Source organism: Amphimedon queenslandica, unplaced genomic scaffold (assembly GCF_000090795.2).
Source record: "Amphimedon queenslandica unplaced genomic scaffold, v1.1 AMPQUscaffold_13202, whole genome shotgun sequence".
Classification (NCBI taxonomy): Eukaryota; Metazoa; Porifera; class Demospongiae; order Haplosclerida; family Niphatidae; genus Amphimedon; species Amphimedon queenslandica.
Genome location: NW_003546562.1, coordinates 3,201 through 20,454, shown reverse-complemented (window position 1 = coordinate 20,454; position 17,254 = coordinate 3,201). Strand labels below are relative to the sequence as shown.

The 17,254-nt window shown below is 34.2% G+C and overlaps 4 protein-coding genes and 1 long non-coding RNA gene across 5 annotated transcripts in view; all 5 read left to right on the top strand.

The window, feature by feature from the left end:
• The first annotated feature begins 53 nt into the window (after positions 1 to 53).
• LOC109584533 (uncharacterized) lies at positions 54 to 895 on the top strand. Its single transcript, XM_020000297.1, has 3 exons — positions 54 to 515; positions 563 to 598; positions 641 to 895. Exons 1-3 carry the CDS (start codon positions 85 to 87, stop codon positions 795 to 797), a joined length of 624 nt encoding a protein of 207 aa, XP_019855856.1. The 5' UTR covers positions 54 to 84; the 3' UTR covers positions 798 to 895.
• A 3,372-nt stretch (positions 896 to 4,267) lies between these two features.
• On the top strand, positions 4,268 to 5,464 carry LOC105313853 (E3 ubiquitin-protein ligase TRIM71-like). Its single transcript, XM_011407608.1, has one exon. It carries the CDS (start codon positions 4,268 to 4,270, stop codon positions 5,462 to 5,464), a length of 1,197 nt encoding a protein of 398 aa, XP_011405910.1.
• A 30-nt stretch (positions 5,465 to 5,494) lies between these two features.
• Positions 5,495 to 6,508, top strand: LOC105313852 (tripartite motif-containing protein 3-like). Its single transcript, XM_011407607.1, has one exon. It carries the CDS (start codon positions 5,495 to 5,497, stop codon positions 6,506 to 6,508), a length of 1,014 nt encoding a protein of 337 aa, XP_011405909.1.
• A 4,606-nt stretch (positions 6,509 to 11,114) lies between these two features.
• LOC109584535 (uncharacterized) lies at positions 11,115 to 11,854 on the top strand. Its single transcript, XR_002186061.1, has 4 exons — positions 11,115 to 11,440; positions 11,488 to 11,599; positions 11,652 to 11,687; positions 11,743 to 11,854. It is a non-coding gene; the product is annotated as an uncharacterized LOC109584535 (long non-coding RNA).
• Positions 11,855 to 12,927: 1,073 nt separating this feature from the next.
• Positions 12,928 to 17,254, top strand: part of LOC109584524 (serine/threonine-protein phosphatase 6 regulatory ankyrin repeat subunit C-like) — a 4,417-nt gene continuing 90 nt past the window's right edge. Inside the window, exons 1-5 of the mRNA XM_020000289.1 lie at positions 12,928 to 12,976; positions 13,030 to 13,377; positions 13,432 to 14,198; positions 14,246 to 14,291; positions 14,340 to 17,248. Coding sequence (XP_019855848.1) covers positions 12,928 to 12,976; positions 13,030 to 13,377; positions 13,432 to 14,198; positions 14,246 to 14,291; positions 14,340 to 17,248 — 4,119 coding nt within the window. The remainder of the gene's footprint in view (positions 12,977 to 13,029; positions 13,378 to 13,431; positions 14,199 to 14,245; positions 14,292 to 14,339; positions 17,249 to 17,254) is intronic.

The window sequence follows — 17,254 nt, the reverse complement described above, 5'->3', positions numbered from 1 at the left end:
TATGTAATTATTATACTACATCAGTTCTGTGAAAATGTGTCTTTATTTATAGTACCTGGTCCAGTCGGTTCAATATCCAGTATCATGGACACTACATGGGCTGTTATCTCATGGAGTGTACCTAGTTATATTCCATCAGACTATCCCATTGTCACATATGAGATAGGGTATCATGTCTTACTGTCTGGTAATTGTTTGATGGCATATGATGACGAGTACATTAATACTGAAATATTACAACTTTGTAATTCAAGCAATGGCAATACATTTATTAACATTACTGGTCTGAATGATATGTCTTGTTTCATTTTTTGTGTACGTGCCTACACTAGTAATGGATATGGAGATTGGATAGTTATTGTTAATGAGACACTAAAACTACCACCACAACCGTCATATAGCTGTCCATCAATCAGTTTTACAACAGATAGTGTTATTGCTCTTTGTGTGATTGTTGGTGTATTGTTAATTCTACTGACTGTCAGTTTCATTTTCAATATCTACTGCTTTATAAAGTATAGTCCACATTGTTACACGTAAATTATTATTGTTTTTTCTTTAGGAAAAAAAGTCCATCTACTGCTAATAGGCAAACAAAGTTAGTCTATTTTATATGTTAAGTTAATTACTATCATCATAGAGCTGATGATGATATTGCAATGCAAGTATGTGAACCATATGAAATTCACAAGGCTAATTTAAGTGAAGAATATGAGGCAGTCTATGATGAATGTCAAACATCACCTGATGTTGTATATGAATGTGTCACACCAAATGAATGTGTTACAACAACTTAATACTCATTAAAACATTCCCACTAGCAGTAGTATAGCATTATATAGTTTGTGTGCAATTGTGCTTAGTTTTGTTTGCCAATATAGCAGCTTTGATGCCAGCAAATTCAATGTTTTTATTTCTTGTCCTAATCAGTACCAGAGTTAGGCTTAGGAGAATTCAGACTATTACAGCTTGCATAATATAATTATTATGAGCATGAACATAAACATGTCTAAACATGACATTTTTATGTGATTTAGTTAATAGAGAAAGTTAGTATCAGTGAAGGGGCAGGGTGAGACTAGTATCAATATACCCTTCAAAATACACAAAGTTGTTCTTTGTTGGCAATGAGCACAATTATAGTCTTGTTGCCTCGCCCCTTCCTAAAGCAAAGGGGCTGGGTGACGAAACTAACAGTTATGTTATTAAAAAATAAATAGAGCAATACAAGCCCAACATATTCAACAACCTCCATTTTTTGAAAAATATAGCTTGTACTCTAGCCCATGCTCTCTTCCTTAAGTCAAAATCATCATAACAATATTTGAATAATTTCAAAAGAAGCTCTCTGACCTTTTTGTAGACATTAAATAGTCAATCTGTCACATCCTTATGCTATGCAGAAAGTTTGAGCTGATTTGACTAAGAGCTTTTTTGATTCAAATGAAAAAATATTCTATTTTCTGATAACAATGTGTGTTTCACTGTAAAAAATGAATGATTAAATTACCCCAACATGGGTTAATTGAAGAGAAAAAAAAACAAGCATTGGCATCTAAAAGCAGTCAAATGTGCATGTTAACAAATTGGATCTTTGATCAATTAATTCCTAATTTGCTATTGACATAAAAATTAGTACACTTAATAATTAGATATGCCATAGTAATAATTGTTAACAATCTATTGAGAGTTAAAATAACAATGTTTTTGTACTTGTCATTTTAACTCGTCATTATAACTCAATTGTTGTTCTGTCTCTAGTTTTACTTTAGTATCTTCAAATTCAAGCCAGCATATCTTAAAGTAACAGATGCTAGTATAAATTTAAAGTGTGCATACCTTAGTATTTTGCAGTGAGTTAGTGCTGCGATATTAATGTTCATGAGTAATCAGAAAAAAGAGTTATTTAGTGACTGCATGAAGAAAGAAAGAATGAGATAAGACTTTTACCTATAGGGTGGGTGCTATTGTGTGTTAATTTCCCAGAGTTTTCTACAAAGCTTGCTAAGTGAGCTAAACAGTATGCTTCAAGAGCTGAGAAACACTACAATCACTACAATACAGCACATGGCATTATTTTAAAATCTAAATTTGATCAAAATCAGACAACATAAGGACCAGCTTTTTTGTGTAGGGGGAGATAAGTCTTGCCACGCGTGGCAAGATGAGACTTTGGAGGGAGAAAAAAACTTTAATTTAGTAATATTATTGTACATATCTATGGTATTTCATTCTAATGTTTTTATTTTTTGTTAATCGTTGAATGCTCGGTTTGATAACTGGTCAATCATGTCACGTAAGTAATTTTTATTATTTAATTTTGGAGGGGATTTAGAGTTTGGGATAGAACCTTCCCTAAACTACAAGGAAAAATTAAAAAACTAAACTAAACTAAAATAAAAGTGTTAGTTTCATCACTACCACTCCCAATGCATAAAACCCTGATGTATATGCATCAGAAATATTATAAAAATGGGGAATTCTCTCCTTGCTATTTTGACAAAATTTAACCTAAGTAACCTTTGGTTGTTGGAATGATTTTTGAGCAACTTTAAGAATTCATAAAAATCCAATTTCAATTGGAATCAGCTCAAGTTGATACACAACATAAGGACATGTATATTATGTATCAAAAAAATACAAAAATTAGAAATTCTTTTTTTAGCCATTTTTAACAAAGTTTGGACAGATTGGCCTAGTTAAGATATGCCTATAATTAAAGCTATGTTGGCCTAATTTTTGAGCAACTTCAAAATTCATAAAAATTCAAATTTGATTTAAATCAACAAAATTATAGAAATTAAAAATTCTCTGCTACTCAGTTTTTGCCTAAGACCAAGGCCTTGGTCGTTGGCCTAATTTTTGATCAACTTTAAAATTCATTAAAAATCCAAATTTGATCTCAAAGTTGATACGCAACATAAGAACATATATGTGAAAAAATATTAAAAAGGAAAATTCTCTTTATGTGGTTTTTGTAAAATACTCTGTACTATATATATATCTATAGCTAGTACAAGGCCTTTCGCCTAATTTTTGAGCAACTACATGAGCACTATGCCAATCAAAATCCCATAGGAAATCCTGTGATTCCTGCCCCATCCCCAGTATCAAAAAACAGAACAATTATGCCCAATACTAATGATTCCTTTTGTCTCTTCTCGAATTATTTGTTCGGGATATAGTACAGTAAAGTAATAGAGTTGATGAAGACATCACTGTAGTCTGTAGGAGTAGGAAATTAATTTTGGGGATTAAATTTTTGTGAATTGCTAATTTTTGTGATTGGCTAATTGCATTTTGGCAAATTTGTGGCTATGTTCCATTGAGCATGCGCATAATGGCTTAAATTTGAGGAATTTTTATTTTGGAAAATGGCTATGAAAACACCAAATTTACATTTTAACTCTCTCCAAAATTTCTGCTATATGGTATTATATGTACTCTTAATAACAGTAATAGCATGTCAAGTAGCTACTGTATAGTTTCAGTCAAAAATTTTTGCACTACAAAAAATTAAAATCAAAAAATTAGATGCAGAGTTACATATTGTATGTAAATTAAGCCTTAATTTTACAATCATTCATTATGCCATATATTGAAGATCCAATAATTATTATTATGTAATATAGTTGCTGTAAGCAACCAATGGGGAAAATTTAATAAGTCACAATAAGAAAAATTATTAAGACTGGTAATATTTCGTGAAAAAAATTTAACGAAAATCACTTTCAACCTATTCACAAGGAAAATTTTGGCGTTTGTCTTTCACTGACCATTATTAGTATGATAGAAAATATAAAAATTTTCACGAATTTTTTAAAACTATGAAATTAGCGAAATTAAATCCCCATAAAATATACCATAAGTATACCTACCCCCATACACACCCAAAAGTTGAAACCTGAATTAAGATGAAATCTAGTATAAATCAATCCTAATACCAGTCTGAATCGTGGTTTTTTGGCACTCAGTAACAATACAATAATGAAATCAGGCATGATACAATTATGATAAATATTTATACTGGTTCAGCCAGAGCAACAGTCATGATTAGCAATGATGCCTGTCAGGACTGTAACAGTACTGATGTCAGACTTGATTCATTAATTCTTGGCAGCATTGCTGATTCAGGCAAGAAAACTCTTGCCTCTGGAATGTGCACTGTTAGAACTTACTCAACTTAGATCTAATTAATTGGGGGGGGGGCGTGTGCTATGACGTTTTATTCATTGCCAAATTAAATACCAATCAGCTCACATTAAATATGGCAGCAATCGATTCCAGTTCTCAGAAATCCTCGGAAGTAATGCTAGAAAACTCTCTTTTATGTCCAAAGTGTAATGGCTCATATACTGATCCACGTCTCCTCTCTTGTCTTCATTCTTTTTGTGCTCCGTGCCTCAAATCACTGGTTGATGAACAGGCCTCAAAACAAGCCATTATCTGTCCAACATGTAGTGAAATTACTACACTACCTAAAGGAGATGGCAGTATCATCTCTCTCCCGTGCAATTTCCGGTTGCTTAGCAATAAAGAAGAGATTTTGCTTAAAATTATGTCTTCCACATCTCCGTCGTGCAATTCCTGTGATGATGGGGTTGGATCTGCCGTTGTTTATTGCACTGACTGTATGGATTTTCTTTGTCAAATTTGTTGGGATGCTCATCAAAGAGTTAAAGTTACTCGCTCTCATTCATCATTCACCTTAGAAAAAGCACGAACTATGCCAAGAAGGGATCTGCTCAACCTCCTCCCATCGATATCTCTCTCATGTCATGTTCACCCTCGTCGAGAGCTTGACTTCTACTGTATCCAGTGTTCTATACCTGTTTGTGTTAAATGCACTATAATCAGTCACAGAGACCATGCTGTTTCTGAAGCCAAACCACAAGCAGCAAAGACAAAAGAAGAGCTTACTAAAGTGATGACTGCTGTTCATGAAAGTAAGGAGAAACTGAAAGCAGTTCTGAATACAGGAGAAATAGCAAAAGAGAAGATAAGAAAACAGAAGGAGGAAGTTGACTCGCTTATATACCAAAGTATTGCTAGTCTTCAAAAGTTGCTGGAAGGTAGAGAACAATCATTAATAGAAAAAAGCAATGAAGTTTCAATGGCTATGCAAGCTCGTCTCTCTCACCAGCTTGATACTTTCAAGTCTTTAATGGAAGACATGGCAGCATGTCAAAATCTATCATTGACTGCTGTCAGAGATTATGGTGACGTAGAATTACTTTCTATTGCTCGTACACTCCAGACCAGAGCCACTGAGCTACAGGAGAAGTTCTCTGGTACATCACTCAAGCTGTGTGAGAGCCCACCTGTTAACGTTGAGATGAATGTAGGTAAAATTGCATCAGGTATTGCGTCACTTGATAAAGTTAATTGGACTGATCCCGTTTGTCCTGAGGAGACTACAGCTGAGATACCATCATGTATTCATGTGGCCGGTAAAGAGTTATGAGTTAATGTAATATCAAGAGATTCTTTTGGCATGAGATTAGACAAAGGAGGAGCTAGAGTTACTGGTCAAATCACATGTAGAGGAGGAGGAGGAGAAAAGAAACCCATTTCTGTTACTATTATCGATTCTGGTGATGGTACTTACACTGTCTCTTTTATTCCTCAACAATATGGGCAACAGAAAATTTCCATTTTGCTTAATGATATGCCAATCAGAAATAGTCCATTTAATCTGTACATCAGCCGAGACTATACGTCTACTCTAAAGGTGCCATTATTCACTATACCGGATATACCTTCACCTTATTTCATAGCAGTAGCAGATGATGGAGATGTATTTGTTACTAGCAACACACACCATTGTGTCTATGTATTTAATAGTAATGGAGAGTACCAGAGAGCTATAGGATCAAAGGGGAAAGGTCAGTTACAATTCCAGCAACCTGCAGGCATAGCAATCAGTGGCAATACAGTCTATGTAGCTGAGAATAATGGCAATAGAATACACAAGTTTACTAGGAAAGGAGAATTTATTGATACATTTGGCTGTGAAGGCTCAGGGAAAGGGCAACTTAAATATCCATGGGGCTTATGCATAGACAATAATAAGAAACTGTATGTTACTGAGTATGGTAATGGCCGAATTCAAGTCTTTCATCAAAATGGCAGTCACTCTCACTTCATCCTGGGTACCATAAATGGAGAGCACAAGTTTAAGCAACCAGAAGATGTGGCCATTGATTTGAATGGTCACCTTCATATTACTGGCCACAGTTCAAACAATGTTGCTGTATTTACACTGGATGGAATATTTATAAATAGCTATCCTATTAAACATGGACCATGTGGAATAGCTTTTGATCCAGCTGGTTATTCTATTATTAGTATGAATGCGGGGCCATCAAAAATTGGTGTATTTGATTCATCTTACCATTCAGTTGTGTCAACTGATAGGAATTTGCGTAGTTTGAGAGGGATAGTAGTTGCTTTTGATGGATCAATATGGGTTGCTGAAGATGGAAAGAACAGACTTTTAATCTTTTAAATTACACTTGACTGTGCAATCATTATATTGGAGAATTATTATTAGTTGGGGTGAGCCCCACATAAACAACACGAGTATGTAAAGACAAGAAAATTGACATCTACACTTAAACTAATTACCGGTAGTTTGAAAGTATGGTGAATTGGTGACAAACCATTACTCTAACACACAGATCTATTATTGTTATATACACAAAGCTAATACACATTCTCATGTGTTTTTTACTTCTTGCTCTTTTTGTGTGTCCCTATCTCTTTCCTTTTACTCTGATCATCTTTGAGTTAAGAGTTTGATTATCAACATTACAATAGCCTAGTTTATTAAAAGCATAGATTCATGTTATTATAATAACTTGTTTCAAATGGAGAACAACAATGAATGCATGGCATGCAGTGTAATTGACAGAGCCATACAGTTGCATGGGGCACTGGGAGTGTCACAGGATAGTCTATTAGCTCACTGGTATATGTATGCTCGCTCATTAAGAGTTGCTGATGGACCTGATATTGTACATTTGGAAACTGTGACTAAGGAAGAGTTGAAAGCTAAACTTTAATATTATCTTTTACAGAAATTTTAGTACGTAACAGAATACTTTATTATTATTATTTATAATATGTTAGCAATAAGCTGCAATTAATTGCCTGTACGGAGATGTGTTGACTATAAAAATTCCAATTTTATTCCAAATGAAAGTTTAGTATAGCAGACACACTACATCACTTTTAAAGTTAAAAGCATGAAGATATTATTCATAACATTGTGAAGAGGAAACAACACTATCAGTTCAGTGTTTAAGAAGGAAAAGCATGCAACGGCAACAGTCAATATATTGTACTATTCATGATGGGTGAAATGGCAGTGTCAGTGCTAATGGTGTCTGTTGTCTTCTTGTTGAGTGTCAGTGAAGGTATTAGTCAATGTCCACCTTCCTCAGGTAAGACACTGGATGTGTATTATAGTGTCTTCACAGACTTCACTTTATGTCAGAAAGAAAGTATTTTAATTTTACTATAAGTTATTATAGGTATCTATTTAGCACATAATGGAAACTGTAACCATAATGGATCGTATTTTTGGGATAGTAGTATCAATGCAGTTACTGAGAATGGTTACCTGGTATTAGTCTAACTACTGGTCAGTGGGTTAGAGTTGCTGATCCTGATGATCCTGTTGACTGTAACAATAATAGTGCCAGTGATCCTTTTCTTTGTACTAATGTCACTTCACCTGCTACTCTCAATCTTTATCTTGCTCAGGGACTATCAGCAGATCAAGAAGGCTGGTATAAGTGTTGTCTACCCACTGATTGTTCAGATCCTAACACTAACATCATCTTTGCTAATATATTCAGTAAGACCTATAATCAGTAATGATTTTCATTTAATTTGTAGGATATTCAGAGATAGAATCGTTTACTGTTGCTGATCTTCCTTCTGATATGACAATATATCCTCAGGAATACAAACTGAATTGTACTAAAATTGGATTCTATGTGTATGATATTAGTATGAGCATTGGTAGTACTGCACTGGCTAGTTACATTGATTGTGATGATCGATATAGTGAATGTCCTAGTACTGTGTTAGTTGGTAATACCAACACAGTAAGATATACTGTTCATGTCACATGGGATGGAATGACAGTCAGAAGTGGATCAATCAGTCAATCAACCACTGGAGATCAAAGCTATCAGTGCAGGGTAGTGGACTATCCTGATAGTATTGCTAACAGAATACGTATTGTAACTATAAAAGGTAATTTCAATGAAGCCAATTTACAATTTTATGATCATATTTCAGTACCAGCAACTGCTCCCTCTTTTACTGAGGTCAACAAAACAGCTACCACTATCACTGTCAGTTGGACTGCACTTGATTCATCTGATGCTGATGGATATGTAGTCAATGTCAGTAATTTCACAGACACTATACAGATAGTACAGGTGGAGGGAAGTAGTAATAATACAATCCCAATGAATGGATGGAATTTAGAAACAACATATAGCATCACAGTCAGAGCATATCAACAATTACTGGGACCTGCCACTGTCTTCATTCTATGTCAGCAAGAAAGTATTTTTTATTATATATATTTAGAAGTGTAAGTATTAATTTTATAGGTATCTATATGGCATATAATGAAAACTGTTATCCTAATGGATCATATTTTTGGGATAGAAGTGTCAATGCAGTTACTGAAGCTATATCATGTGTGTTACCTGGTACTAGTCTAACTACTGGTCAGTGGGTTAGAGTTGCTGATCCTGATGATCCTGTTGACTGTAACAGTAATAGTGACAGTGATCCTTTTCGTTGTACTAATGTCACTTCACCTGCTAATCTTAATCTGTATCTTGCTCAGGGACTATCAGCTGATCAAGACGGCTGGTACAAGTGTTGTCTACCCACTGATTGTTCAGATCCTACCACTAACATCATCTTTGCTAATATATTCAGTAAGAGGAGAGTGTAATCAGTCACTGATGTAATAATTTTCATTTGTAGGATATTCAGAGATAGAATCATTTACTGTTGCTGATCTTCCTTCTGATATGACAGTATATCCTCAGAAATACAAACTGAATTGTACTAAAATTGGATACTATCTGTATGATATTAGTATGAGCATTGGTAGTACTGCACTGGCTAATTACACTAACTGTGATGATCCATATAGTGAGTGTCCTAGTACTGTGTTAGATGGTAATACTAACACCGTAAGATATATGGTTACTATCACATGGGATGGAATGACAATCAATAGTGGATCAATCAATCAATCAACCACTGGAGATCAAATGTATGAGTGCAGGGTAGTGGATTATCCTCATGGTATTGCAAACAGGATACGTAATGTAACTATAAAAGGTAACAAACTGGTTTTAAATTATTATGTAGATCTGTTTCTTAGTACCAGCAACTGTTCCCTCTTCTCTTACTGAGATCAACAAGACAACTACCACTATTACTGTCAGTTGGACTGCACTTGATTCATCTGATGCTGATGGATATGTAGTCAATGTCACTAGTGACACAGACACTGTGCAGACAGTACAGGTGGAGGGAAGCAGTAATGATACAATCACACTGAATGGACTGAGAGGAGGAACAAATTATAGCATCACAGTCAGAGCCTAACAGCAATTATTAGGACCTGCTAGTACAATCAGTGTACAGACCTTACCAGGTATTGCTACTGAATCTTTTAATGTTGTAACATTGTTTAGCTATTTCTAGTTATTATTTCAATTGATTGGATTATCTCATCCATTACACAACTCAATAACACTCAATATCGTATTGAATGTCTTACAACTACTGATATAAATCCTTTAACTGATGTTAACTGGTTAGTGAATGGAGTGATTAAGAGTAACTCAATGTATACATCAATTGATGTCCTGACATACAACAACACACTACTGGTATATCCTGATCCACTGGGAGTGTCAGTCAATGTTACCTGTATAGCAATGATTGAAGGAGTCAACTACAGTCAATCTGTGATATTACATGGTATGATTATACTTTAATCAATAGTAGATACCTTTGTCTCTTTTTTAGCCCCAATTGGTCTTCCAAATAATGTGAGAAGGTTCATATTAAATGCTATTAGCATCAAAGTGAACTGGACCACTTCATCAGAGACTAATGGATATGTGATTGAGTATACTACTGGAGGTGTAACCAGGAATGTAGTGTCTACTTGTGATGATAAAATTATACTAACAGATCTCTCACCAATGAGTACCTATACCATCAGTGTCTACTCATATATAGACCTTCCTTCAGTTAATGGTACAGTAGCAGTGTTAAGATTTGATGGTGAGTTATTATCATTGAGAGAGTGTAACTGATATCTGTTCTAGTTCCTAGTCCAGTAACTAGTCTCTCAGTATCTAATGTCTCAACCACTGGCATTACAGTGAACTGGACTATTCCCAGTAGTGACAACTATATAACTTACTACACCATCTCCTATACTCCATCTTGTCCCCAGTTATCATCAGTGAACAAGACAGTCTCTGTTGCTCCTCATCAGTCCACTACAACATACAGTTATACATTAATAGGTCTGTACAGTGGTATGAACTATACCATCACAGTGAGAGCTGGTAATGTACTAGGAGGATCTGAGTCAAACACAATTATCTTAAAAACTAAAGCAATAAATTGTATGTTTAAGTCTTTCAAATAAATCATTTGTACTGTAATTTTTATAGTTCCTAGTAGTTGGCCTTCATCAATTTACATTTTACCAGTTAATTCAACAACTAATAATCTCACTTGGAATGAGGTCAATTGTTTTCAGCGTAATGGTCTAATCACAGGCTATACAGTGATAATCAGTAACAGTAGTATCACATACAACCTAACCAGTACTGAGAGATATATCATATTAAATGATCTAGTATTTGGTACTGAGTATAACATCAGTGTAGCTGCTGTCAATTCTGTTGGAAGAGGTCCCTTGAGTGATCCTATTGTAGTAAAAATTGGAGTAGGTATGCAATTATTATACTAGTCTATATCAGTTCTGTGAGAATGCTTTTTTAATTTATAGTACCTGGTCCAGTTGGTTCAGTATCCAGTATCATGGACACTACATGGGCTGTTATTTCATGGAGTGTACCTAGTTATATTCCATCAGACTATCCCATCACATATGAGATAGGGTATCATGTCTTGTTGTCTGACAACTGTACGATGGCAGAAGGTACTAATTTCAATTTTCAAACTTTGAAGCTTTTTAGTAGTGTCAGTTCATTTACTAACATTACCGGTCTTAATAAAACCAGTTGCTATATTTTTGGTGTACGTGCATATACTGTTAAAGGGCATGGGAACTGGAAACTTATTGTTAATAAAACAATAGAATTGCCTTCTCTTCAAGCAGTTACAGTTACATATATTATAACTTCAACATCAGGTATTGAAGTCATTGCTATTAAAGTTTTATTACAATTATTATTTTAGCTACTACTTCTTGTGACTGCGATATTGCTTTTGCAATGAGTGGACTAGTAGGTGTATTGTTTACTATGTTGACTGTCAGCATTGTTATCAATATCTGTTAAATTATTTCACGGTTTGTTAGAACCTCTAATGTCAACATTTTTATTAATATTTGATATTTCTAGTATTAAATCTATTAAGGTAAATAATATACATAGAAGGTAAATTGATATTGGTTTAGTATTAATTAGCTCATTTGCATACATTAACTAATAGAACTGATCAAGATATTGCAATGCAAGTATGTGAACCATATGATCTTCACAAGACTGAACTAAGTGAAATGGTGCCTGATGCTGTTTATGAGACTATGGCACAATGACTTGTTATTGTGATCGTTAACTTCATAGTTTTATTGTTTGTATCCTTGTTATAGAAAATTGTTTTTTATACTTTAATCAATAGTAGATATATTTGCCTCTGCTTTAGCTTCTAACTGTGCTCCAAATAATGTGAAAAGGTTTGCATTTAATTTTATCATTCATTCAAAGTCAACTGAACCACTTTATCAGTGACAAATGGATGTGACTGAGTATACTGGAGGCTAACCAGGATTGGAATGTAGTATCTACCAGTGAAAATGAAATGTACTAACAGATTTCTCACAAATGAGTACCTGTATGCTCACAGATCTATGTATAACTTCATGGTGAGTTATTATCATTGAGAGAGTGTAATTGATATCACAGTAACTAGTCTCTCAGTATCTAATGTCTCTGGCAACCACTGGTAGTCTAGTATTACAGTGAACTATTTCCAGCAGTGACAACTATGTAACATACTACACTATCTGCTATATATAAAAAAATTCTAGATCTACATGTCTTTATTTTTTGAAGTTTTGCCCAGGCTAATACTGTTGGATTAGGCTAGGAGTAGTATGCTTGTATGATGAGCATAATGCATGTAGATATTCCAACCCTCAGGTTCCATATGAGTTCCATACTGTGTAGCTGGAAATATTTGCTGGAATTTAATTTTGCTGTTTGCTGTTCATCATAAAAATGCACAATCTAAAAGAAGAATATTTAAAATTAACCCTTTGTTTAATACGCAAAAATGGAAATTAAGATTTTTTAATGAAATTTAAAATTTGGGCCAGCCTTTGGTTTTGCAAATTTAGACAAAAATTAGGAGAGAATTCTCCATTGTCACTAATTTTTCTCACTATGCATGCTCCTATAAAACAATGTAAAAAGTTGCTCAAAATTGGGTCAATGATCAAAAGCTATGTGATTGGTCTTAGGCCAATGGACTTGCATCAAAAATGACTAGGAGAGAAGTCTCCATTTTTATGATTCTCCCAAAAATTTTCACGTTGAAGCAGAAGGCGGAGCCAGTTATTAATTCAATTTATAACTAGGGTGGAGCTCAGTGCGTTGCAACTTTGCAAGCAGCAAAATGTCAACCAAGCCTGAGGAGCTTAAAACAGCCTTTGACAGAGAGCTTAGTTAGTTGATATTTTTAATTATTGCTCCATTGGTAGACTATAATTAATGATAGATACTACTGATTTTCGATTGGTATGGGAAAAAGCTTCAGTTCTTTCAGAACGTTGGGATTCTATTGGTATCATGCTGGGAATCAGCTACAGCAAGTTGTATGAGATTGAAGCAGAGACAAAGAGAGTTAGAGTTTGTCTACAGAAAGTATTTGATTGCTGGTTAAAGAGGGACTATGACTATAAGAGTCATGGTGTCCCTACATTAAGAATGCTGTGTAACTCCATTAAAAGTAATAGTGGAGGAGCTAATCCAGCTCTAGCTAATGAAATAGCAAAAGAATATATAATTAAGCCTACTAGTAGTGGTGATGCTACTACATCACCAGTTGATACGTCATCTTCTAAAAGTAAATTAATAATGATTAATATAATATAGCCATTTTGATATATTATTATTTTAGAAGCTACTCCAACTGTTGAGTTACCTCAATCTGAGTCTTCAGTCATTTACGTTAAGAAGAAATCAGTTGAATATTCACCTGAAAACCTAACACGAATGATTGGAGAGCTACGAGAAGCTTACCTTGATAATATGTATCATACAGAAAAGTCTTTTCGTTCTATTGATGTTTCAGAAGTTATCGATTTTGTTCAGCATTATATTGCAATATTACTTAGCCCACGTTTTGATAAACCAGAAATGATTGAGTCAATTGAGGATGAGTTTGAACATGTTATAACAATGAAGCAGCTGTTTAAAGCATTAAGAAAATACATTTCATGGTTTAATTTTGAACTTGTCGTCAAGTTAGTTGATACCTTTATTACCAACGAGAGTAATATGCAAAGAAAGTGGTCTATATATCAAGAAAAATTAAAAGATTATTTTAAAAATAACAATACACAAGCAGTTCAAATTGCAGACTCAATTGAGTTTGGTCTTTCTGATGTTCCAGGTACTAAAGTAATGATTGCTAAGGTTGCCAGAGATGACTACACTTTAAATGATCTATATTTCTTTCACAAATTGATTGCTGTGGCACTTGAAGTTCCAGAATATAATTTTTATTTTTGTACGATTGAAGATGGCTGCATAGAATTGAAATATTCCATTCCTAATTATCTTTATTCTGTTCTCTTTCCATTAACCAATCAACAGTGTGATTTGCTGGCTGAGATTGGAATCATAAAAATGATTTGTCATGAATATGTACATGAAATGAAGCAGGTATGTTAATAATTATGATAGATATTCATAATTTTTTATAATTACAGTTGCCAGAAAATGAATTAAAAAATCTTCATGATTCACCTTATTTTGGTAATTATTATCATTATCATCAACCTTTTCATGATATTGTAATTATAGTTATTTATGATCCTCTCTGGTATGAGAATACAAGCACTCCATTGAATGATGCATGTTGGAGAGGATTAAAAGATGAAGTACAGCGATTGATTGACAAGACTGGTGTTCAGAAAAGAGGCATAAATGGTTGGAATCCATCATTATCTGCTTCATATGGTGGCCATATCGATGTCCTTTGTCTCCTCATTGAAGTTTATCATTGTGATCCTTTGCAAGGTGATGATGATGGTGTAATTAGTTTGCATGTAGCCTCATATAAAGGCCATCTCAATATTGCACAGTATCTAGTTAATGAATGTCACGTTGATCCAGACATAGCAGATAGCTCTGGTAACACAGGACTACTTTACTCAGCACTGGGTGGTAATGTTGACCTTGTGATTATGTTTTTAAAAAAGAAATGTAACCTTTCTCAGGTCAATAGAGAAGGATCTACGTTATCATTATTAGCATGTAAGAGTGGACAGGTAGCATTAGTTCTTCAGCTTAAGCAGTTTGGTATTTTCTCAGAAGATGATATAGATTTTAACGGATGTGGAATAGTACATTATTGTGCTATGAGTGATAGTGTAGAGCTTCTAGTGTATCTTTATAATAATCACAATATCAAATTGAATCAAAGAGATCGTTTTGGTGCAAAACCACTCCATATAGCATGCCAATATGCTTCATCAGGTTTTATTATGAGAACAGTTCATATTTTTGGATATAAAGTGTTACTAGAAGCTGATTATAATGGTCACTCTTCTCTTCATTACCTATGCAGTGGATTAGTTGATAAATACTGCATTACAGAAGTGTATAATAAGCTCACTGCACCATGTGATGTACCTTTAGTCATACAAATTGCTTCATTTAATGTACATGCCACAAAAAACTGGCATAAGTATCTATCACTAAATATAAATGTTAACAAGCAACATAAAAGAGTAAATCTTTTGTCTACACTCCTCAAGAAGACAAGCACTATTAATAATTTCAATATAAATTCTACTACTGCTACTGGTCAATCATTAGTTCATTTAGCATGTACTAGTGGTAGTATATTATTAGTGAAGGTATTAGAGGAGTATGGTATTAATACAAGTTCATTAGATTATGTGGGTCGGTCTGCTGTACATTATGCTGCTTTATCAGGTTCATCTGCTCTACTCAGTTATACTGTATCTCAGTATAGCTTGAGTGCCAGTCAACCAGACTACAAAGGTATAGTACCATTAGCATTAGCTTGTATGTCAGGTAGTATCAATGCAGTTGAGTATATTGCCAATACTACTGACATTGATATTAATATAACCTGTAATAAGGGCAGAACACCTCTTCATTATTCATGTTCTCATGGTAACATTGATCTCAGTCAATACCTCATTGAAGTACAAGACAGTGATATTAATATAACAGATAACAATAAATGGGATGCATTGATTCATAGTGCTATGGGTGGTAACATGAATCTAGTCCAATACCTCATTAATGATCATCAATTGCCTCTTACATCATTTGCGTTACTTCAAGCAGTACGTAGCATTAAACTATCATTAGTTAAACAGTTAATTAATGAATATAAATTAGATCCTGAAGCTAAAGATGGTAATGGCATGCAAGCAGTCTATTGTGCAGCTGAATTTGGCGCTATTGATGTCTTAGAATATTTGGTAAAAGATTGTGGGTGTGATTTGGGTATAGTAGATGGAGCATACAACAGAAATGTGTTTCATTATTCTACAATGAATGGAAATTTTTTATTTACTAAATATGTTATCAATAATTATCAACAATATACTAGCCTCTTACATTCTATTAATAACACTGATACTCTACCAATTCATTATGCCTGCGCTAGTGGTGTAATACAACTAGTGACATTTCTAATTGATGAAATGAAGTGTGATATCACTACTGAAAATAAGAGCGGCAATACTTGTGTCACACAAGCATGTTATTCTGGTAATCTTGATCTTCTAAAATTATTAATAAAACAATACAACCTTAATCCTAAAGTATTTGGCAAAGGATCATCACCAGAAGTTGCAGTAATATTTGGAAATGTTTATATGCTTGAATGGCTCAGACAAGAGTATCATATTAATGTAGTCTCATTTAAGGAAGGTATATTACCTTTCATTGCTGCACAATACAACCGTTTGTATCGTTTAAAGCATTTATTACACAATTATTCATTTGATGTTAATGCTACTGTTCCTGGAAATGATACTCAATCTACACTCCTTCACATAGCATGTCAGGAAGGACATGTTGCTATAGTTCTCTACCTCACTAGTATTCCTCAGTGTGACGTATCAGCTAAAACTTTAAATGGATCAACAGTTCTTCACTTGTCATGTAAGAGTCATTCTCTTTCTATACTCAAACATTTAGTGGAGGAGCATCATTTGGATCTCACTACTAAAAATTACAATGGAATGGCTCCAGTTCATCTAGCCTGTGAAGAAGGATCATTGAGTATTGTCAAGTACATTATAGACCATTCACCATTATCTCTTGATATGACAGACTCTTTTGGACGTACTCCACTACTTATTGCAGCTTTCTCTAAGAACCTTTCTATCATTCGTTACCTCAACAGTAAAAACTGCAATATTTCTATACTGGACGATAAAGGGTTTAATGTAATACACATATCAGCAAAGGGAGGATCTTTGGATATATTGAGGTTTTTTATTGATGGTCGTTACTGTGATCCTGATATCACTGATGCTTCTGGTCGTACTCCACTTTATCTGTCAGCTCAAGAGGGTCATTTGGAAATAGTAGAATATCTATTGGATAGTCCAAGCTACAATAAACCCCGTGTACAATTAGTAGACATGCCAGATAGCAATGGTAACACAGCACTTCATGTAGCATGCAGCCAGGGTCATCCTGATATAGTGTCTACTATAGCAGGAGCTACA

Bases quoted from the DNA above. Each gene is read 5' to 3' on its own strand.
- LOC109584533 (XM_020000297.1), top strand. From the start codon at position 85: ATGGACACTACATGGGCTGTTATCTCATGGAGTGTACCTAGTTATATT. The intron at 516-562 runs GTATAGTCCACA...TTTTTTCTTTAG, and splicing joins AATATCTACTGCTTTATAAA to GAAAAAAAGTCCATCTACTG. The intron at 599-640 runs GTTAGTCTATTT...CTATCATCATAG, and splicing joins ACTGCTAATAGGCAAACAAA to AGCTGATGATGATATTGCAA.
- LOC105313852 (XM_011407607.1), top strand. From the start codon at position 5,495: ATGAGATTAGACAAAGGAGGAGCTAGAGTTACTGGTCAAATCACATGT.
- LOC105313853 (XM_011407608.1), top strand. From the start codon at position 4,268: ATGGCAGCAATCGATTCCAGTTCTCAGAAATCCTCGGAAGTAATGCTA.